The 18,016-nt window shown below is 47.3% G+C and overlaps 3 protein-coding genes across 3 annotated transcripts, besides 5 other annotated features; 2 read left to right on the top strand and 1 right to left on the bottom strand.

Moving 5' to 3' along the window:
• Window positions 1–1,975: 1,975 nt before the first annotated feature.
• TSTA_088740 (retrovirus polyprotein, putative) lies at window positions 1,976–7,359 on the top strand (the record flags this gene model as incomplete). Its single annotated transcript, XM_002478556.1, has 2 exons — window positions 1,976–3,339; window positions 3,429–7,359. 2 exons carry the CDS (start codon window positions 1,976–1,978, stop codon window positions 7,357–7,359), a joined length of 5,295 nt encoding a protein of 1,764 aa, XP_002478601.1.
• Window positions 2,744–3,346: a mobile genetic element.
• Window positions 3,442–4,023: a mobile genetic element.
• Window positions 4,222–6,816: a mobile genetic element.
• Window positions 4,648–4,926: a mobile genetic element.
• Window positions 6,124–6,615: a mobile genetic element.
• Window positions 7,360–13,160: 5,801 nt separating the features above from the next.
• On the top strand, window positions 13,161–14,823 carry TSTA_088730 (DNA repair protein (Rad57), putative; the record flags this gene model as incomplete). Its single annotated transcript, XM_002478555.1, has 2 exons — window positions 13,161–13,555; window positions 13,620–14,823. The coding sequence occupies 2 exons, from the start codon at window positions 13,161–13,163 to the stop codon at window positions 14,821–14,823; spliced, it is 1,599 nt and encodes a 532-aa protein (XP_002478600.1).
• Window positions 14,824–15,382: 559 nt separating this feature from the next.
• TSTA_088720 (oleate delta-12 desaturase) lies at window positions 15,383–16,852 on the bottom strand (the record flags this gene model as incomplete). Its single annotated transcript, XM_002478554.1, has 2 exons — window positions 15,383–15,798; window positions 15,850–16,852. 2 exons carry the CDS (start codon window positions 16,850–16,852, stop codon window positions 15,383–15,385), a joined length of 1,419 nt encoding a protein of 472 aa, XP_002478599.1.
• Window positions 16,853–18,016: the final 1,164 nt, after the last annotated feature.

Here is an 18,016-nt window from a genome sequence, read left to right as displayed (position 1 = left end):
AGCACATGGACCTCTGGATAGGGTTATGCGCTATGAGGGAACCGTTACCGCTTCTCACTGAAGACGTCAACCTTGGAATCGGCCGGCCATATTTATTAGGCCATACTTGTTATATTCGATACTTGGGTATTGACAGCCACGCACCGTTGTATGCATACGCCTCTTTAGATAAACACTATCAAACAACTAACTAACTTCCTCCATACCTATTATGCAAGTTGGGATATGCCTAAGTCCTTTATCGCCTAGGTACAAATACCTACATAGGCGAAGATAAATTCTCCGACCTTTCGACCTATCAGTATTGCCTTCATAGCTTTGTAGGCCTGAAGGCCAATGGCTCATGCGTATCCAGTGCAGAATATGTACCTAGATATGCTGCATGCATAACAGCACATCGCATTGCGTGGGACTACTGTGGCTTACCTTGCTGTATACCGATGGGGCTGTGTATCTGGATATGATATAGACCAGATTTAATTACTAGGAGATGTAGGTACTGAATGTCAAATGACAGACGGACCCTTACGTTGTATAAATTTGAATCCTGTCAGTCCTTGCATTGATATCATATTTCCCTACCTGACCGCTGCGTATTTGAACTCTTCTTTTACTTTGATCATGAAACCATATGGATGTATAGAAGTTATCATGACTGTAGACGGCATGTCAATAAATGTATAGCCAGAAATTGATCGGTGGTTACGGAATTACCGATATGATGCCTTGTTCCTTATGGCAGGGCAAAATAATTGACAATCGTTTGTATCAATTCATTTTCTTCCAGTGAAGGTTCCACGCACAATATCAAAATAAAATTTGAGGCTGGCGAGGTAGGGGAATTATTGTCACGTGCTACTGGAATATAACAAGTTGAGATTTGTTTTCTCCCACGTCTCTCTCCTTCCCTTCATATATTCCAGTTTCTTTTCTCCTCTGCTTCACTCTTATCAGCCAGAAATATGCCTCAATGCCTACATAAACCACTCAAACTGCTTGGGATTTCTTAGCCCCAGCTAAGGCACTAGAATTGATGCCAATCGATCAATCATCGATAGGCATGTGGAAACCATAATCAACCCAACTACGTATCCTCCACGGACCGCCGCTTGACACCGGTTACGCGAGCGCCGTTCAAGGAGGTCCCGTGGAAGGCTATAAATTTGTTCAACGCCGAAGACTGGAAGAAGACACAAAACATTGTCGCCTGTATACCCCAGGACTTGCCTGTTGTCAATTGCCGTGCTGCGACAAGGTGTGGAGTGTTATTGGTAAACAGCAGAAGAAGACTCTATCTTCATCACAGAAAGCGTTTACTGACTTCCTCCGGCATCTGCTCCCAGGAAGTCTAGTGTCCACAACCTGGCTGCCTCTTCTGAAACATAACGAGTGGAGGGAATGGTCAAAATTCCTTGGAGAAGATGCATTGTAGAACGGCTGATTGTGACAGCCAGCCCTGCGGCTTGACAGCTCTACGGCTTGGCGACGGAGCCTTCCGTACAGTGTCATCCTAGGAGGCTTTTCCCGCTATCTCAAGATAGGGCTTGAGCCCTAAGCAATGCTATATTGGGAGCGGTACTGTATTGGGAAGTTCCGTCCACACAAAGGATCATATGAAGGAGCTGTGCGTAGAGGGGCGCTGTGTTTTTTTTTCTTCTTCTTTCCTTCTTCATGCTTGTTATTCTTCGTAGATAGGCTCACCTAGTTAGCAACAAATGCAAGGTATTGGCCAGCGTCACATAATAACAAGCATCACCCTTTTCTTCTTCTTCTCTCGTACATCAGCAAAGCGGACCTCCTCAGCGTTCAACGCTCTGATCGAGAGAGCCCTTCTTTTCCTCTTTTTCCCCTTCCTTTCCTGGCGACTCTGTGAGCTCGCAAAGCGTGTGACCTCGTCATCAAGCTCGAGCAGGGGTCCCCTTTCTTTTCTCTTATTTATTTTTCATATTTTTCCATATCGCCGTGACGCGTTAAGATGCCTCGATCGGTATACGGTCACAACGGCGGTAGAGCACAAGCATCTGACTCCCCCGAACCGGAGGATGCGGAGTTAGTTCTAGATGTTGATGAAAGTGACGGAGCACCGAGCGTGGGTCAGCCAGAAGATGATACGGCTGGGCCATCGGGTGGACGTCAGCACACTAGACGCCTCACTATTGACATAAACGACATGCACGACCTCCTGATGGATGAGGTTGACAGAGCAGGATTCGCTGAAGGATTGAATTTCCCAACGTTCCGAATGCTCTTTGAGCGCCATCCCGAGGCCCTTTTTGCAGGACTCTGTGACCAGTTTACCCGTCTGGAGACAAGAGCTGGTAAGGCCCCAGCACAGAATGACTACGTACTCTCCGATGAAGCGCGTGGAGAGCTTGAGCGTCTCCGAAAGCGTACCGACCTTCAACACCGCGCGATGGGGGAACTTATCAACGAACGTGACAACCTCCAGGCACGTCTCGAGACGATGGAACACCAGGGACGTGAAGGAACTGTCTCGACAGTGATGACCAGTCAGAAGAAATCAACCAAGCTTCCCGATGGTCAGGTTTTTGTTGATGGAAAGGATCCGAAGTTCGAATCGTGGCTGATCGATGTGGAGAACAAGTTAGAAGCGAACGCTGATCACTATCCAACTGCTCTAGCCCGTATGCAGTACGTCAAGAGTATGTGTAAAGGTGAAGCTGCTGATCATCTTCTTCCGCGTTTCCGTAAGGACTCACCTCAGCGCTACCGCGACGTGGAGGATATCTTTGAGCATCTCAAGACTATCTATCAAGACGCAAACCGAGTTACGTCCGCGAAGCGTCAGTTCCGCCGCTTATTCATGAACGAGATGAAGTTCCAGAATTTCTTGTCGAAGTTCGTGCTCCTCGCCCAAGAATCGGAGTTTCCAGCTGCCCAGTGGAAGGACGAGTTGTATGAGCGACTCTCTCCTGAGATGCAGGTGCAGATGGTGAAACAGAGCTACGACGACACCATGAGTTATTCGACCTTTGTCCGAGAGTGTCACCAAACCGCAAACCGTTTAGAGATGATCGCCGAGAACGAGAAGCGTGCCCCAAATCCTCGCAGTAACAAGGGCGGCCACGGAGGAGATGCTACCAAGGACAACAAAAAGGACACAGCAGGAGCAGAGAAGCCGAAGGATGGCCAGGGTAAACCGAAGCTCACCTGGAAGGAGAAGCAGCAGCTACGGGTCGAAGGAAAGTGCTTTATCTGCAAGATGCCGGGTCATATGTCGGGAGACTGCGAGTTCAATACCGCCAAGAACCCGGACCTCAAGGCTCTGGAGCCCGCGAAAGAAGCGATCAAGGATAAGAGCTCTGATTCGGAAAACGAGTCCGCCTGAGAGAAGACTCCTTCTTAGGCGAGATCTGTGCCACTGATGCTTTGGATCTGTCGCAGTTGATTGGTAATGATCGGGAAAGTTTGACTGTACCTATTCAACTAGCAAAGAATGGATTATCGATTTGCACTAAAGCATTAGCAGACACTGGAGCCAATGGCTTTGCCTTCTTAGATATTTTTCTCGCGGAAAGATTAGCTCGACATTTCAGCCACCACGTGGTTCCGTTGAAGCAACCCTGTCGCGTGAAGGGATTCGACGGTAGGACGAAGAACGCGATTACTCACCTTATAGTGTTGTCTCTGGTGGTCGATGGGCGAGTGATGTATGACCTCCCTTTCCTGATTGTTCGGTTGGGAAAGCATGATGTTATCTTGGGACGGATGTGGTTGGCTCGATATAATGTTATGGTGGATTGCTCCCGACGTCGCTTATTGTGGCCTGAAGAGGTCTCGTTAAAGGAAGAAATCCAAGCGAAGCAATTTGTACGACTACCAAAGAAGTTGCTGTTGCGGGACCGTGAAATTGAGATACGCCACCAGGAAGATGCGGACCGTCGTGACCGGCAACTCGAAGGGACCTCGAGTTCATCTCGGACCCTGCCAGTGAATCATGGAAGGACGTACCGTCGCAGCCATGAGTGTGAATTGGACCGAATGAGGAAGGAGCTCCAGAAGTCTTACGAGGAGCTTCCTCTGCCGGAAGAAGTCAAACCAGTCCTCAAGCCCAAACGGGTGCGATTTCGAGATGCGTACCCAGAGGCTGATATAGCTGTCATTGGCGGAGCGGGTTTCCAGCGCCATATGAACAATAAGAAAACGGAGACCTTTGTCACAAGCTTGAGTGAGATTGAAAAGGCGATCGAGGACAAGAGACAGCTCGAAGACGTCGCGACAGAGGAGCAAGAGATCAAGAAGCAACTCCCAGAATGGTATCATGAGTTCGCAGACGTTTTCTCCAAGATCAAATCGGACAAGCTACCTGAGCGAAAAGAATACGATCATCGGATTGAGCTGGAGCGCGAAGTAGAGCTGGGATATTGTCCTCTGTACCGAATGACGGCAGACGAATTGGAAGCGGCCAAGGAGTATATCCTTGAGAACCTAGACAAGGGCTTCATTGCGCCCAGCAACGTACCTTTCGCCTCGCCGATACTCATGGCGAAGAAGCCCGGTGGCGGACTTCGGTTCTGTGTGGACTATAGAAAGCTCAATGCCCTTACCCGAAAGGACAGATATCCCCTGCCGCTAATTGATGAGGTTTTCGAGAGGATTAGCAAGGCCAAGATCTTCACCAAGTTGGACATTCGACAGGGATTTCACCGTATTCGCATGCACAAAGATTCTTCAGATCTGACGACGTTTAGGTGTCGATATGGCACATTCAAGTACGAGGTTATGCCGTTCGGATTAACTAACGGCCCGGCAACTTTCCAACGATTGATCAACGACATCTTCTTGGACTGTTTGGACAAGTTCCTGATCGCATTTATTGATGATTTGTTGATCTATAGCGACAACGCAGCGGAGCATGAGATTCACGTACGGACAGTGCTGCAACGATTGCGCGATGCTGGTCTCCAAGCGAGCATCAAGAAGTGCGAATTTCATGTGACTACGACAAAATATCTCGGCTTTATAATCACCCCCGAAGGTATCAAGGTTGACTCAGAAAAAGTTGAATCGGTACTTACTTGGAAGGTTCCCACCACCGTATTAGGAATCCAGTCGTTCCTGGGCTTCTGTAACTTCTATCGGAAGTTTATAGCTGAGTATAGTCGGATAGCGCAGCCGCTGCATAGACTTACTCGATCGAACGTTCCTTTTGTCTGGACTGACAAGTGCCAAGCGGCTTTTGATAAGCTCAAGGTTGCTCTGGTATCCGCCCCAGTGCTGGTACACTACGACCCAACGCGATTGACGCGTGTGGAGACTGACGCATCGGATGGAGTGGTGGCGGCAGTGCTCTCCCAGTTATGTGATGATGGAGAATGGCACCCGGTGGCATATTACTCCTCTTCAATGTCGTCAGCTGAGCACAATTACGACATCCATGATAAGGAAATGTTGGCAATCATTAAGGCTTTCCGGGAATGGAGACCAGAGTTGTTAGGACTACGTCAGCAGGAGCGTTTTGAGGTCTTGTCCGACCATCGAGCGTTGGAGTATTTTATGACGACGAAAGCGCTCAGCGCGCGGCAGGTACGGTGGTACGAATTCTTGCAGGAGTTCTATTTCATTCTAAAATATCGACCGGGGAGAGCGAATGTCCTCGCCGACACGTTGACACGTCGAAAAGATGAAGGTGCTCGCAATCTTGATCACAGGAATCTGACTCTCCTTCCTTCGGAGGTCTTAGATGAGCGGATTACAACTGAAATTGTGATATCAGAGCTACAAGGCGCTTCTGCGGATAATAGTGTGATCAACCGAGTGCTCAAAGCCAATGAAAGATTCGCCTTGACACTAGAAGCAAAGGAGTGGGTGAACAAGAAAGATTCGGACTGGCATCTTGAAGATGACCGTCTACTGTTCAGGAATCGATTGTATGTCCCCGACGATGAGGATTTACGTGCGCGACTACTCGATGAGTTACACCGCACCCCTTCGACAGCGCACCCAGGAAGAGATAAGACAAAGGCGTTAGTCAAGGAACGATTTTACTGGAAGGCATGGAGCACGGATGTAGTGCGATATGTGGATAACTGCAAAACGTGTGGACGTACTACGACATGGAGAGACCGCACCCCCGGACTTCTGCAACCTCTTCCTATCCCGGAGAGACCGTGGCAGCACCTGTCAATGGACTTTATGGAATTGCCAAAGGATCGTTATGGCTACGACATGGTATTTGTGACGGTTGACCGTCTGAGCAAGAGACCGGTGTCCATGCCTTGCTACAAGAAGACCACAACCGCAAAGGAGATGGCTCGACTCTGGATTCGGTATGTGTTCCCGTGGACCGGCCTGCCGGATAGCATTGTCTCAGACCGCGGAGGACAGTTTGTATCGGAGTTCTGGAATGAGGTCTGTCGTATCTTGCGGATCAAGATCAAGCTCTCCACGGCTCGGCATGCGCAGACGGACGGTCAGACGGAGATCGTGAATCAATATCTGCAGCAGCGGCTACGACCTTACGTCAACTTTGCAATGGATGATTGGTCCGAATACTTGCCTATTATTGACTTTGCGGCATCGGCGCTGCCCCAAGCGTCAGTAAAGATGTCGCCATTTATGATTGAGAAAGGCTATCAGCCCCGAATGTCGTTTGACTGGAAAGATCCGGCACCACCACGGAAGCTCACTTTGAATGAGAAGGAAGCACAAGCTTGGGCCCAGCGGATCCAAGATGTCTGGGACTTCGCTCGGGGTAATATGAAGTTGGCGCAAGAGCGACAAATGATACAAGCAAATAAGAAGCGGAGGCCTGTTGATTTCAAGGTGGGAGATCAGGTCTACGTCACGAACGAAGGATGGGATACAGGTCGACCCGGTCGTAAGCTTGGCCACCAACAAGAGGGACCTTTCCCGATAGTGCGACAGGTTGGACATGCGTTTGAACTCGACTTACCGAAAGGCATGAAGGTGCACCCGATATTCGCGCCGGAGAAGCTCCGACTTGCTACTACTACCGAGCCCTTGAAGGGTCAACAAGAGGATGAGAGCCCGGAGTTAGAGATCAATGGTCATTCGGAGTGGGAGATCGAGAAGGTTCTTGCAGCACGGATTATGTGGAGGAAGCTGCGGTATCGTGTGAGCTGGCTAGGCCGGGACCCAGACCCGAAGTGGTATCCCGCTGGTTACTTGAAAAATGCGCCATTAGCGTTGAAGGCTTTCCATGACGACAATCCAGAGGCACCGGGACCACCAGTTCGACTGCAGGAATGGCTTCAAGCCGCGGAGGAAGACAGGTTCGTGGAGGACTACGCGGATGACGATGTTCCTGTTACGGACGCTCGCGGGCAAGCGTCTGGTGAAGGGGGGGGTAGTGTGACAGCCAGCCCTGCGGCTTGACAGCTCTACGGCTTGGCGACGGAGCCTTCCGTACAGTGTCATCCTAGGAGGCTTTTCCCGCTATCTCAAGATAGGGCTTGAGCCCTAAGCAATGCTATATTGGGAGCGGTACTGTATTGGGAAGTTCCGTCCACACAAAGGATCATATGAAGGAGCTGTGCGTAGAGGGGCGCTGTGTTTTTTTTCTTCTTCTTTCCTTCTTCATGCTTGTTATTCTTCGTAGATAGGCTCACCTAGTTAGCAACAAATGCAAGGTATTGGCCAGCGTCACATGATGCCGCTCTGACATCCCACCAACCCGATGTCCTCAGTGAGGTATGAGTCTTACTCAATATGAATGCGTAAAGGAAAATGTTACTAACACGCTGTACAGACCGAAACCGCCTTGCAGCAATACACAGACTATCTAAACAGCGTTGGGATCACAGCACATTACCACGAACCCTTCTTTGAAATGATAGAAGCCGTGACCCATTGGTTCCTAAAGCACGACCATTGGAGAATGTAGTTGAAACCATGGGAACTCTTGGTATATTGATTTGGGACTTGGGAGGTCTTCTGTTCGATAGCCAGGTTCTACTGTATAGCCATGATTGCCGTGTAGATTGTCGCATAGAGTTTAGTCCTCCTTGCATTGATCTACATATTTCTCGTTTGACAGCTATGTATCTAAACACGCACATGGACAATGCTGTCAAAATTACATGCATATAATTTAATACACCGAACTGATTGATTCTGCTGTATCTTGCTTAGCATGTTTTACCCAGCCAGGACGGTCCATTGATTTCAGTGCTTGGATAAGACATCTCTCCCAGTACGAGGCAGACTTGGGTACGAAAGCACATGTCAAATCCAAGCCACGCAGTCATACCTTTAATTCTGTCAGTTAAGGGTTACAAACCCTGATCTATTAAGTGTATCAAGGGCAAGGGGTTGTTCTGTAAGTGTTTAAATTAATGAATCTAAATTTATCTACCAATTGATCTATTCATTCCCTGCATGTACTAGTGTGTGTATCGAATATGTAGCTACAACATACCTACCTAGGTATCGCTCGTACGTATTCAAAGAATTCATGAATACCAGTCACACGATCGTATCTTAATCTTAATCCATGTCACTTTGACAGGTGCCACTGGCCACTAATAGTAGTATGTACGGCGTCCAATACCAGCCCGTTAGACACACATTGATCCCTATATTAATATCCCAACTATAAAGAAAATCCCCGTCGTCAATCCTCCTCGGATACGTGCGCCCCGAACCCGCGAATACAACGGTTTTTCCTGATTTGGAAGTATATACGGCACTGTATGATCCCTGCCCTATAAGAGGCGAACTATTGAGTCCACTGTCCAGAAGGAGGGGGGAAGGCCTAATTTCTTTGTTAGAACGCAGGTTTTACTATTAACGAGTCAGTTTTAGGTTCTGCTATGAAGTCGTTAGTTCTGTCATATTCTGGTATGGATATAGGTATCTCGGAGTTTGGATATATGATAAGTATGTTAAGATAACGCGGAGATTGGACAGTTGACAGCCTGTAGTTATGCATGAATCATGAGAGAGACGTTAGAATTATAATATCTCGTATTATAATCGGAACCATACACGTGCCTTAATTTCTGTGTCCCATACACGCTGTTATCTCGCTAGAGTCAAAGCTAAACCCGCCATCCCTGTCCTTCCAAGGTTGCTGACAGTTTGACAGTTGCTATTCAACCTGATTCACGGTATTGATGGGGGCACCGTTACGCTAGAGGGGAGATAATTTCGGATTAGACTTCTTCATAATCATCCTAGATTCCTAGTACGTAGTTCTACTTTTGACACTTGTGTGGCGTTTAAAGATTTAGATAAGTAGATGCTTAATCCAGCGCTTTAGGTTTAATTAAAAGTCCCAGTCTTTCGAAATAATAATCAATAAAGCCATACAGCCAATTGGACTATAATGAAAGGAAGGTTGCTCCATCTTTCTGCTAATACAAGCTTGGATGACTTCAATATAGAACTGAAGAGTATCTGATTTGTTAACACTGAAATGTGTCAATATATTGGAGGCGCCCTTCATTCCTAAGTCGAACTCACTTCTAGATATATGGACTTAGGCTCTGAAGAGTCGTCTGTTCGTTATAGCCAGCTTCTACTGTATGTATTTTATGGTATCTGTATAAGTGTATGAGGTCTATTTACTAACATACATGTCCCCCCTACATGCTATGTAACTATTTCGGAGCATATACGTTTGCTCTTTATACGGTTGGCTTTCCTGTAAGCTGGATTATAAGCCAGCACAAGGCATGGGCCCTGAAAACTCTCATGGCTGGCTTCAGCAACATCGCTTCCATACCAGAGGCGAAGCTCCCATGGACAATATTGGTGGTAGCCATAGATGTCCAGTTACACCGCCTATCCATGATCACCTGAGGAACTAAGTGTCCAACACAAGCTCAATGAGAAAGCAAGACTGTTACCATTTCTTACTTACCATCACCTCAAACTACGCTATTTAATGTATTGAGAGACCAACTGATGCTGCTCTGACATCCCAAGAGTACCAACCTGATATCCTCAGTGAGGTATGTGTTTACCCAGAATGAAGGCGTAGAGGAAATGGTGCTAACATGCTGTACAGACTGACAGGGTCCTGGTCAAAATCGCCTTGCAGCAATACGCAGACTATCTGAACAGTGCTTGGATCATCCAGATCGATCTCTTTGACCTTGAAAATCTCGTCCTCAACAAGCAACGCGTCTTCAATTTCGAGTACCTTCTCTGATACAATCTACATGGAAACGGAGCGGATTGCAGGACCCAATTGTTGGGCATGTAATACGACTCGTCCAGGCATTGCTCATGTGGCTCTGAAAGCTGATGACCAGGTGGATAGACTTCATCTTCTCTGATGGATAATAGGCTAATGAACCACGCCATAGATAGAGATCTGGGAAAAGCCGAATGTTTACTGCAGACTTCAACTACAGATCTGTTGCTAATACCATCCCTCTGTGTTCGATCTGTGATGGTTAATTCGATTTGGCACTAGACCCAGGACATGTCTTCTTTCCATTCGAAATACAATTCTTAGTCAACTTTGAAATCGAAGATCAAGATCGACGAGTGCCAAGTGTAGACGAAACAAACAGAAGGCCTCTCAGGACTCAAATCAATATATGCAGAAGTGGAATTTGATTTGGGGATGAAAGGTACCCCAATGCCTTATTATCTCTTTTAGGATTAATGTATGAGACGCTACCCAGGGACTTCGGGCATCCCAGCACAGATTCAATAAGAAGCCCTGTTGTTCAAACCCCACGAGAGAACCCTACAGACAAGACATCCAGGCGGCAAGGACAACGTTTCGACTCCGTGATTTCACACCAATGCCTATAAATTCACCCTTGATTTACCTAGGCTGGAAACTTCAATGTTGGCTATCACGAAAGAACGGCCTCTCGGTATTTATACTAATCACAGGTTAGATAACTCTGTATGGAACTGAAAAGCACCTGTATAATTATTACTGATATATGGTGCCCTTCATCTGTGACGGGCCTGGCAGCTGTGTCGCGTTGGCTCTTCGACGGAGCCCTAAGCCCTAGGGAGTTCCAAATCGGGATATCTCTTTGTCTTCACAATTTCCCGATTAGACTCCGACGAGAGCCGTACGCACACATATAAAAGAGATCTCTGCCTGCGGCTAAGCGTGCTCTTTTTCTTTCTCTCCTCATGTTTAGTTTTTGTTCGACTAGTTGCCTCTTAGGATAGAAAATGAATGCCGTCACATCATCCCTAAATTAGGATAACTTTTGGATATATTCAATGCTGACTTGGCTTGATCCAGACGTCTTCTCATCTATATAATCTGCTCAGCCTTCAATAGCGCTAAATTCCTGTATCAATACGAACTCCAAATTTGAGAATACCAGCCATGGCCAGATCGACAAACTTGGCTTCCCATCGTTCTGTTGTACTTAACCGAGATTACTGTTACGATATATCAAAGCATGTCATGCATGTCGTGTCCACTAACTGTTCGAGTCAATATGTTTGCAGCATAGAGGAATCTCGGTTAATAAAATCGACACAAGCCATTGCTGTCTCCATATCATACATTTCTCCGGGAGAGTCTAAATGTCAAGAATGTTATTATTTTCTAAATTTTCATCCCTTGCATCATCGCATGTGAAATCAATACTGAGCAGACCTGAATGCAAGAAACAAAGGTAAAATTGGCCGGAACGATGCTGGATCAGCCAGCCTATGGGAACATCTTCCTGTTATGTCAAAGTGGACGTCCCAAAAATGAGGTTCTACATACCGCTGTCAAACACGGTACGGGTGCATTCTGACAGGTGACAGATCATAGACTCTAGGTGCGTGTAATATTACTAGTATGTATACAGCCTCGTGCTACTGTCGACCGCTACCAAAGCCCCGCTGAAACTCCATTTTATCAGTTGTTGACTTGTTGCGTGTTGGAGTATGCATACCGCCTGCACTTGTCCTTACTTCTGTCAAGTTGTACAATATGGGTCCAATGGCCCAAATCCGAATTCTCGGGATGTTAGTATGTTTCTGCGGCAAGGGACTCAATCATGTCCTTGACAGACGCGTGATGGGACGGTGGTTTCCTCACTTTGGTTATTGTTAGGGCTGTATGCACATATTTGACATGCATGATCACACATGCATTGTATTTCCAGGTATGAGTCTGTACCTAGGTACTGATAGATGATGCAAGACAAATGGATTGACCGAATATCTCGATGCAACAGATAGGATCCGCAAGCAATGCACAAAAAACTGCGTTAGCCGCTGGGATTACCCAACGAGACGTGCCAGGTATGGGGAAGCTTATCCAGAGCCGGTCAGTCACGATTACAGCAATAGATTGTGGAGGATACGGCCTGTATTATTCCCTTAAGGTCTGGAGTGATCAAGGTACAGCTTGGTATCACATCTATCTGTCAGGAACAGCTCAGATTGATATAGGCAACTTTTCGAGTCTCCGGATGCCATTGCTGTCATAGCCCGGCTAGCATTGTGCAATATCTGGGCTTAGAAAGATGGTAGAACTGAGCCAGCATACACAGGTCAGCTTGCAACTACAGCTCTCAGTATGACAAAGGAACTGGCAAGAAAGGCAACGTATTGGTTACTTCTAGTTAGCTTGTGCGTATAAGAGGGCTGGCAGTAAATTTTTGCCCTGGGTAAAGAGGACATACTGATTCAGCATACAAACGGGGCCAATCAATGACAAGAATTCCAAAGTCACAAGGACCCGAGATCATGTCCTGGAATAGTTCTGACATGCTGACAATGTTAAAAGGTCATTACTAGTGTCGAGTATAGTAGCCGTTCAAGATCAGATAGGACTGACGCTCTGCACTCACACTGAATTGATCAGTTGCTTCTCCTTGAACCACGTCAGATGAGGTACATCCACATGTCTATCCTTATCTGATATAGGCGTACTGTTGCTGACTTCGCTCGTGAGTCGAACTACCTTCCCAAATTAGTAACTTCCATACCAAGCCCTAAGTGCGCAGATGAAGTCCACCGTATATTGTCCAAGTCCAGAAATCCAGAGGAAGGTCACGAACTCCCCTTAGAACTGAGAACGAATAATATATTCTCCTATTTAGGAGTAAAAAAACCACGAAAGCTCGATCTTCCCTATTGAATAGTAATCCATGACGATGATTGGTCGGCGCCAGGCGCGTCGCGATAACGACCGCAACCAAAGAATTTACTACCTTATGGCATAGTTACGAAAGAACAACCCACACAACCTTCATATGGATCTCCTAACCATCCTACCCAATTTCAACACAAAACCATACACACATATTCTCCCACCATTAGAAAGAAGACACATCACCACCGTCGACTTGATAACGCTCGATTATCTCGAAATCGCGAAACGCGCGCATGTCCCACCGGCTGATGTACGGAGATTGTGCGCTGACGTCGTCATCGGATTGCATGGTGATTTGGGGTTTGGGATTGGCTCAGCGAAGGGCTCTAATAATGACGGCGATGATGATAAGCTTGGTGAGGGGCAGGTAGATGGAGGGAATAATAGATTGGATTTGTCGAGATGGAATACTATCAGCACATTGGACACTGCGCTCGATGAGTTATTGGGCGGGGGAATAGCGACTGGGTATTTGACGGAGATCACTGGTGAGAGGTGTGCTATCTACCTTATTCTTGCTCTGCGTAGAGTCAAGTCAAAATGCTGATGTACTTGACAGTGGAAGCGGAAAGACGCAATTCCTCTTGAATCTCTTGCTCACCGCACAACTCCCCTCACCAAAAGGCCTTGGCCGAAAAGCAATCTACATATCCACCGAAGCACCACTATCAACTCCCCGACTCTCTCAAATCCTCCAATCGCATCCCTACCTCTCCAAACTCCCCGCAAACGAGACGCCCTCGCTAGCAAACGTGCTATCCATCACGGCCATCGACCTCGAGACTCAAGACCATATATTAAACTACCAACTCCCCGTCGCAATATCGCGGTACAACGTTGGATTGGTGGTTATCGACTCTATAGCCGCCAATTACCGTGCCGAACATGCCTCGAATAGTATGCAAGGTCTCTCCGCGCGATCCGGCGAATTGGCGAAACTGGGACATATGCTGCGCAATCTCGCTGTGAGAGAGGATGTGGCTATAGTTGTTGCGAATCAAGTTTCGGATCGGTTTGATATGATGGTTGACGTGCCACAACAACCATTACAACATCATGGACGGTTTCCGCGGAGTAGTCAGACGCCGTTAGTTAATAGACATACGAAATTGGCCATGATGGAAGCGAATGATCAGACTCCGTCTTCGTCGCCGGGGTTACTGTCTTCGTCGTTACCTTCTTCGCCATCTCCGTCGTCGCAATTACCGCCTGAAGACGAGGCGTTTGATGGCGCGTATATAGTCGGTCATCCAGTTCGGAATGAGACACTGAGTTTGTCCCTTCAACAGAAATTCTTCACCGGTTGGGGTGATGGGTCTGAAGTCAATGAATCGCAGAAGACACCTGCGTTGGGCTTTGTGTGGTCAACGCAGATTGCGTGCCGAATCGCATTGAAAAAGGAAGATGAGATTGATCTATCCCGCGTGGCTGTACCTATACAGGCGTCGCAGCCTCCTAAAAATGGAAGCGAACTGACGAAGCCTGAGATCAAAACTGCAAGAGATGTTTCACTACAATCTTCCCCTCCTCAGCCATCAATATCCTCTCAAACCGAAATCATCAAAAACGAATCTCCTCCAACCACCACCGTCAGTACCGTTACTCCTACGACAATAGAACGAATAACAAAACGACGCGTAAAATTCGTCTTTGCGCCCTGGACATCTGGGGTTATTCCCTCCGACAAGTCTACCCGGAATGATAATGAACTAGAATTCGAGATATGGAAAGGTGGACTACGGAGTATTCCGAAGACTGGGTGATACATCCATCCACTAGATAACATAGAAATGTAAATAAATAACCTACATACCTATGACCGAATGAATAAAAAGACGATACGAATCTATGATTAATCAAGAATTTAAATGCCCGCCAACCGTGATAGACGAAACGCATTAAGGATGGTCCAAAACAAGTTTTTTTTCCTGGGGAAAAGGTTCTAGACTTCCCCGCATTAACTATTGATTTGTCTAAAACCATTTTCCTATGTATATAGACTTTGGAATGGCCGGATTAACTGGTTTTTCATATCGGATGTATTTTTCTCCTTAACATATACAACGGATCTTGGACAGTTGAGCACACGCATTATCTTTATGCGCTATAAGAATATCTTTGAATGATGACAAAAAGAATATAATTGTATCCCCTGAACGCCTCGGTCTAAGTCATTGTCGACAGATATCTACAGTTTTAGAAGATGCGCTTCGACCCGGCGAAGGTTCTATCTTGAATCTTTGAAACAGGCAGCAGAAAACGCAAACAGAAAACGGTCGACCTGTTTCCTCGTTGCCAAGCAAGTGCAATCATGCTCAAGGCTTATGATGAAGCTTTAGCAATCTTTGCTGGTGGCAAACCGCGGCCGTTCCTGTTGCGGAAGAACATGACACCCTTGCTTACACCCTGAGCTCCCTCGTTGGGCTCAACCCATTGGCAGGTACGTGCGCTGGTCCACAGGGCCTTGAGGAAACCAAGAGGTCCAGTGTGAGCCTCGCTGCGATAGTGCTTGCCCATGACCTTCTTGACGGCCTCAGTGGCTTCGTCGGCATGGTAGAACGGGATGGTGCTGATGTAGTGGTGGGCGACGTGAGTCTCGATGATTCCGTGGAGCAGTTCACGGCCAATGAATCCGAACTCGCGATCAATGGTAGCAGCGGCACCACGGACGTAGTTCCAGGACTCGTTGTCGTAATGAGGAAGAGTAGGATCGGTGTGTTGCAAGTAAGTAATAGCCACTACAGTCTGTTAGTCCATATCAAGAAAACTTCAGAAGGAGACTTTCTTACCAAGCCAGTGGTTGACCCAGAGATAAGGCACACCATACCAAACAAGCAGGTTGAGCCAGCCAAAAGTCGATCCAATGTAATACAGAGCAGCACCAACAAGACCCAGTCCCAAATCACTCAAGACAATGAGCTTGGCATCCTTGGCTTCATACAATGGGCTGCGAGGGTCAAAGTGGTTGACACCGCCGAAATATCCGTTGCGCTTGCCCTTGCCACGACCTTCGCTCTGGCGCTCGTGGTTGTTATGGCCGGTCACGTTGGTGAGCAAATACATGGGCCAACCGAAAAGTTGTTGCAAGATCATGTTGGTGGCAGTGAGAATAGGAGTCTCCTCCATAAGCTCCGAGATTTCGTGAATGGCTTTGCCGATATGAGAGGCGAATTGTGCACGGGTCTTGGGCACAAAGACCATATCACGACTCAAGTTTCCGGTGGCCTTGTGGTGCTTGCCGTGGGAGATCTTCCAGGAAAAGTATGGCACCAAAAGAAGAGAGTGGCAGATCCAGCCAACGGTATCATTGAGAACCTTGGAAGGAGAGAAAGCCTGGTGACCGCACTCGTGAGCCATGACCCACAGTCCGGTACCAAAAAGACCCTGCACAAAGGTGTAGAAAGCCCATGCAGCGGAGCGAACATAAACGTTGGGCACAGTTTCCGGGGTCACATAGTTGTGGAAGAGGTAGAAGGTGGCACCGAGGCAGAACAAATCCCTAAAGACATATGACAGACTCCTGATTGCGGAGCGTTCATAGCAGTGAGCGGGGATAGCGTCACGAATCTGCTTGATCGTATAATCGGGAAGCTCGAATTCGTTGCCATAAGTATCTACCATCTTTGTGTCCTTCAACTCCTGTACCTCGGAGGCCAGCGAAGACAGCGAGGTGCTCGAGGGCGATTGACGAGGGCTGTCGACGGGCGAGACGGAGCTAGAGCTAGCCACCGAGGAGTCGGCGGTCAGATTCCTCTGGAGCGCAATGCGCTTGGGGATCGCGGTGGACGACATGTTGTGATGTGTCTATGGGAGGCTTCAACCTGGGTACGACGTTAGTCAATGGTCCTGAGTCTCAGTGTGTGAGCGACTAACCGACGTCCAAACGAAACCGCAACTTGAGACACACACGGGGTAGCAAGAATTATCGAGGCTTGCTTTTGAGGGCTCGAAAATCTCGACGAACAAATATAAAGGACAAGACTTTGAGGCGACCGAGTGAGCAAAGAACAAGGAAAAGACGAGGAATTGACGAGAAAAGCAAAGGATAAATACCTCCCAGAAAAATCATATGAAAAAGGGAAGGAGGCGGGCCATGGCCGAACAGTCAACCAAGGGAAGGACTGTATTTGGTAATTTGCTTACGGTTGCTGCTGTTCATACCCGCTTATCATTCTATCTTAGTGGTATGGCTATGGAGGAATTGAATTGAATTTGTCTATTTGAGATCTCTTATTGGACAGCTATGAGAAAAATACCTGAGCAAAAAAGCTCTCAACAAATCGGCGCAAATGTAAAGAAATTCTTTTTTGGGGGGAGGCAAAAGACAGGGGTAGCTTCCATGTAGCGGGGGAGAAGAAAATTACACGGAATCTAGTGTAAATAGATTACAAGGGATGGTAAAAGTGCGTGGATTTAGAGCCATGTGCTTTAGATTTATGGTGCTTATGGTTGGATCACTGGCTGCCAAGACTGATTAGATAGGCTGAATGGGTCAGTGGCGGGCTTGGCACTCCATAACCGAAAAGTTTTTTTTTGCATTTGATTGGCCACTAGTACATATACTTTTCCGGGAACCGCTGTTAGTGTCCGCCCACTTTGTATTGCTGTAGTACAGAGAGATGGTACGATACGGATGTTCTCTGCTCCATCTGACCAGAGTAAGAGTAGCAGTAACACAATCAACAACATCACGTTCTCGATGTTGAGGCTGATGATCATGACATTCAGCCTGCAAGGAGCCTATCATGCGATCGTGCGTCGTCAACTTCTTCGTCAAGCAGCAGACAGAATATGTGGAAAGTATCGGCACTGTACATGCGGGTAGTCCGTGGTTCATTCAAGACTAAGTCAAGTCAAAGCGAGCCATCGATGAAAACTCATCAACCTCATCACTGACTTGATACATCATGAAACTAGTCATGTTGTCCATGCATGCGCGATCTCGAGCGGCTTCAT

Source organism: Talaromyces stipitatus, genomic scaffold (assembly GCF_000003125.1).
Source record: "Talaromyces stipitatus ATCC 10500 scf_1105507295527 genomic scaffold, whole genome shotgun sequence".
Classification (NCBI taxonomy): domain Eukaryota; kingdom Fungi; phylum Ascomycota; class Eurotiomycetes; order Eurotiales; family Trichocomaceae; genus Talaromyces; species Talaromyces stipitatus.
This window is presented reverse-complemented; position numbering and strand designations above follow the sequence as displayed.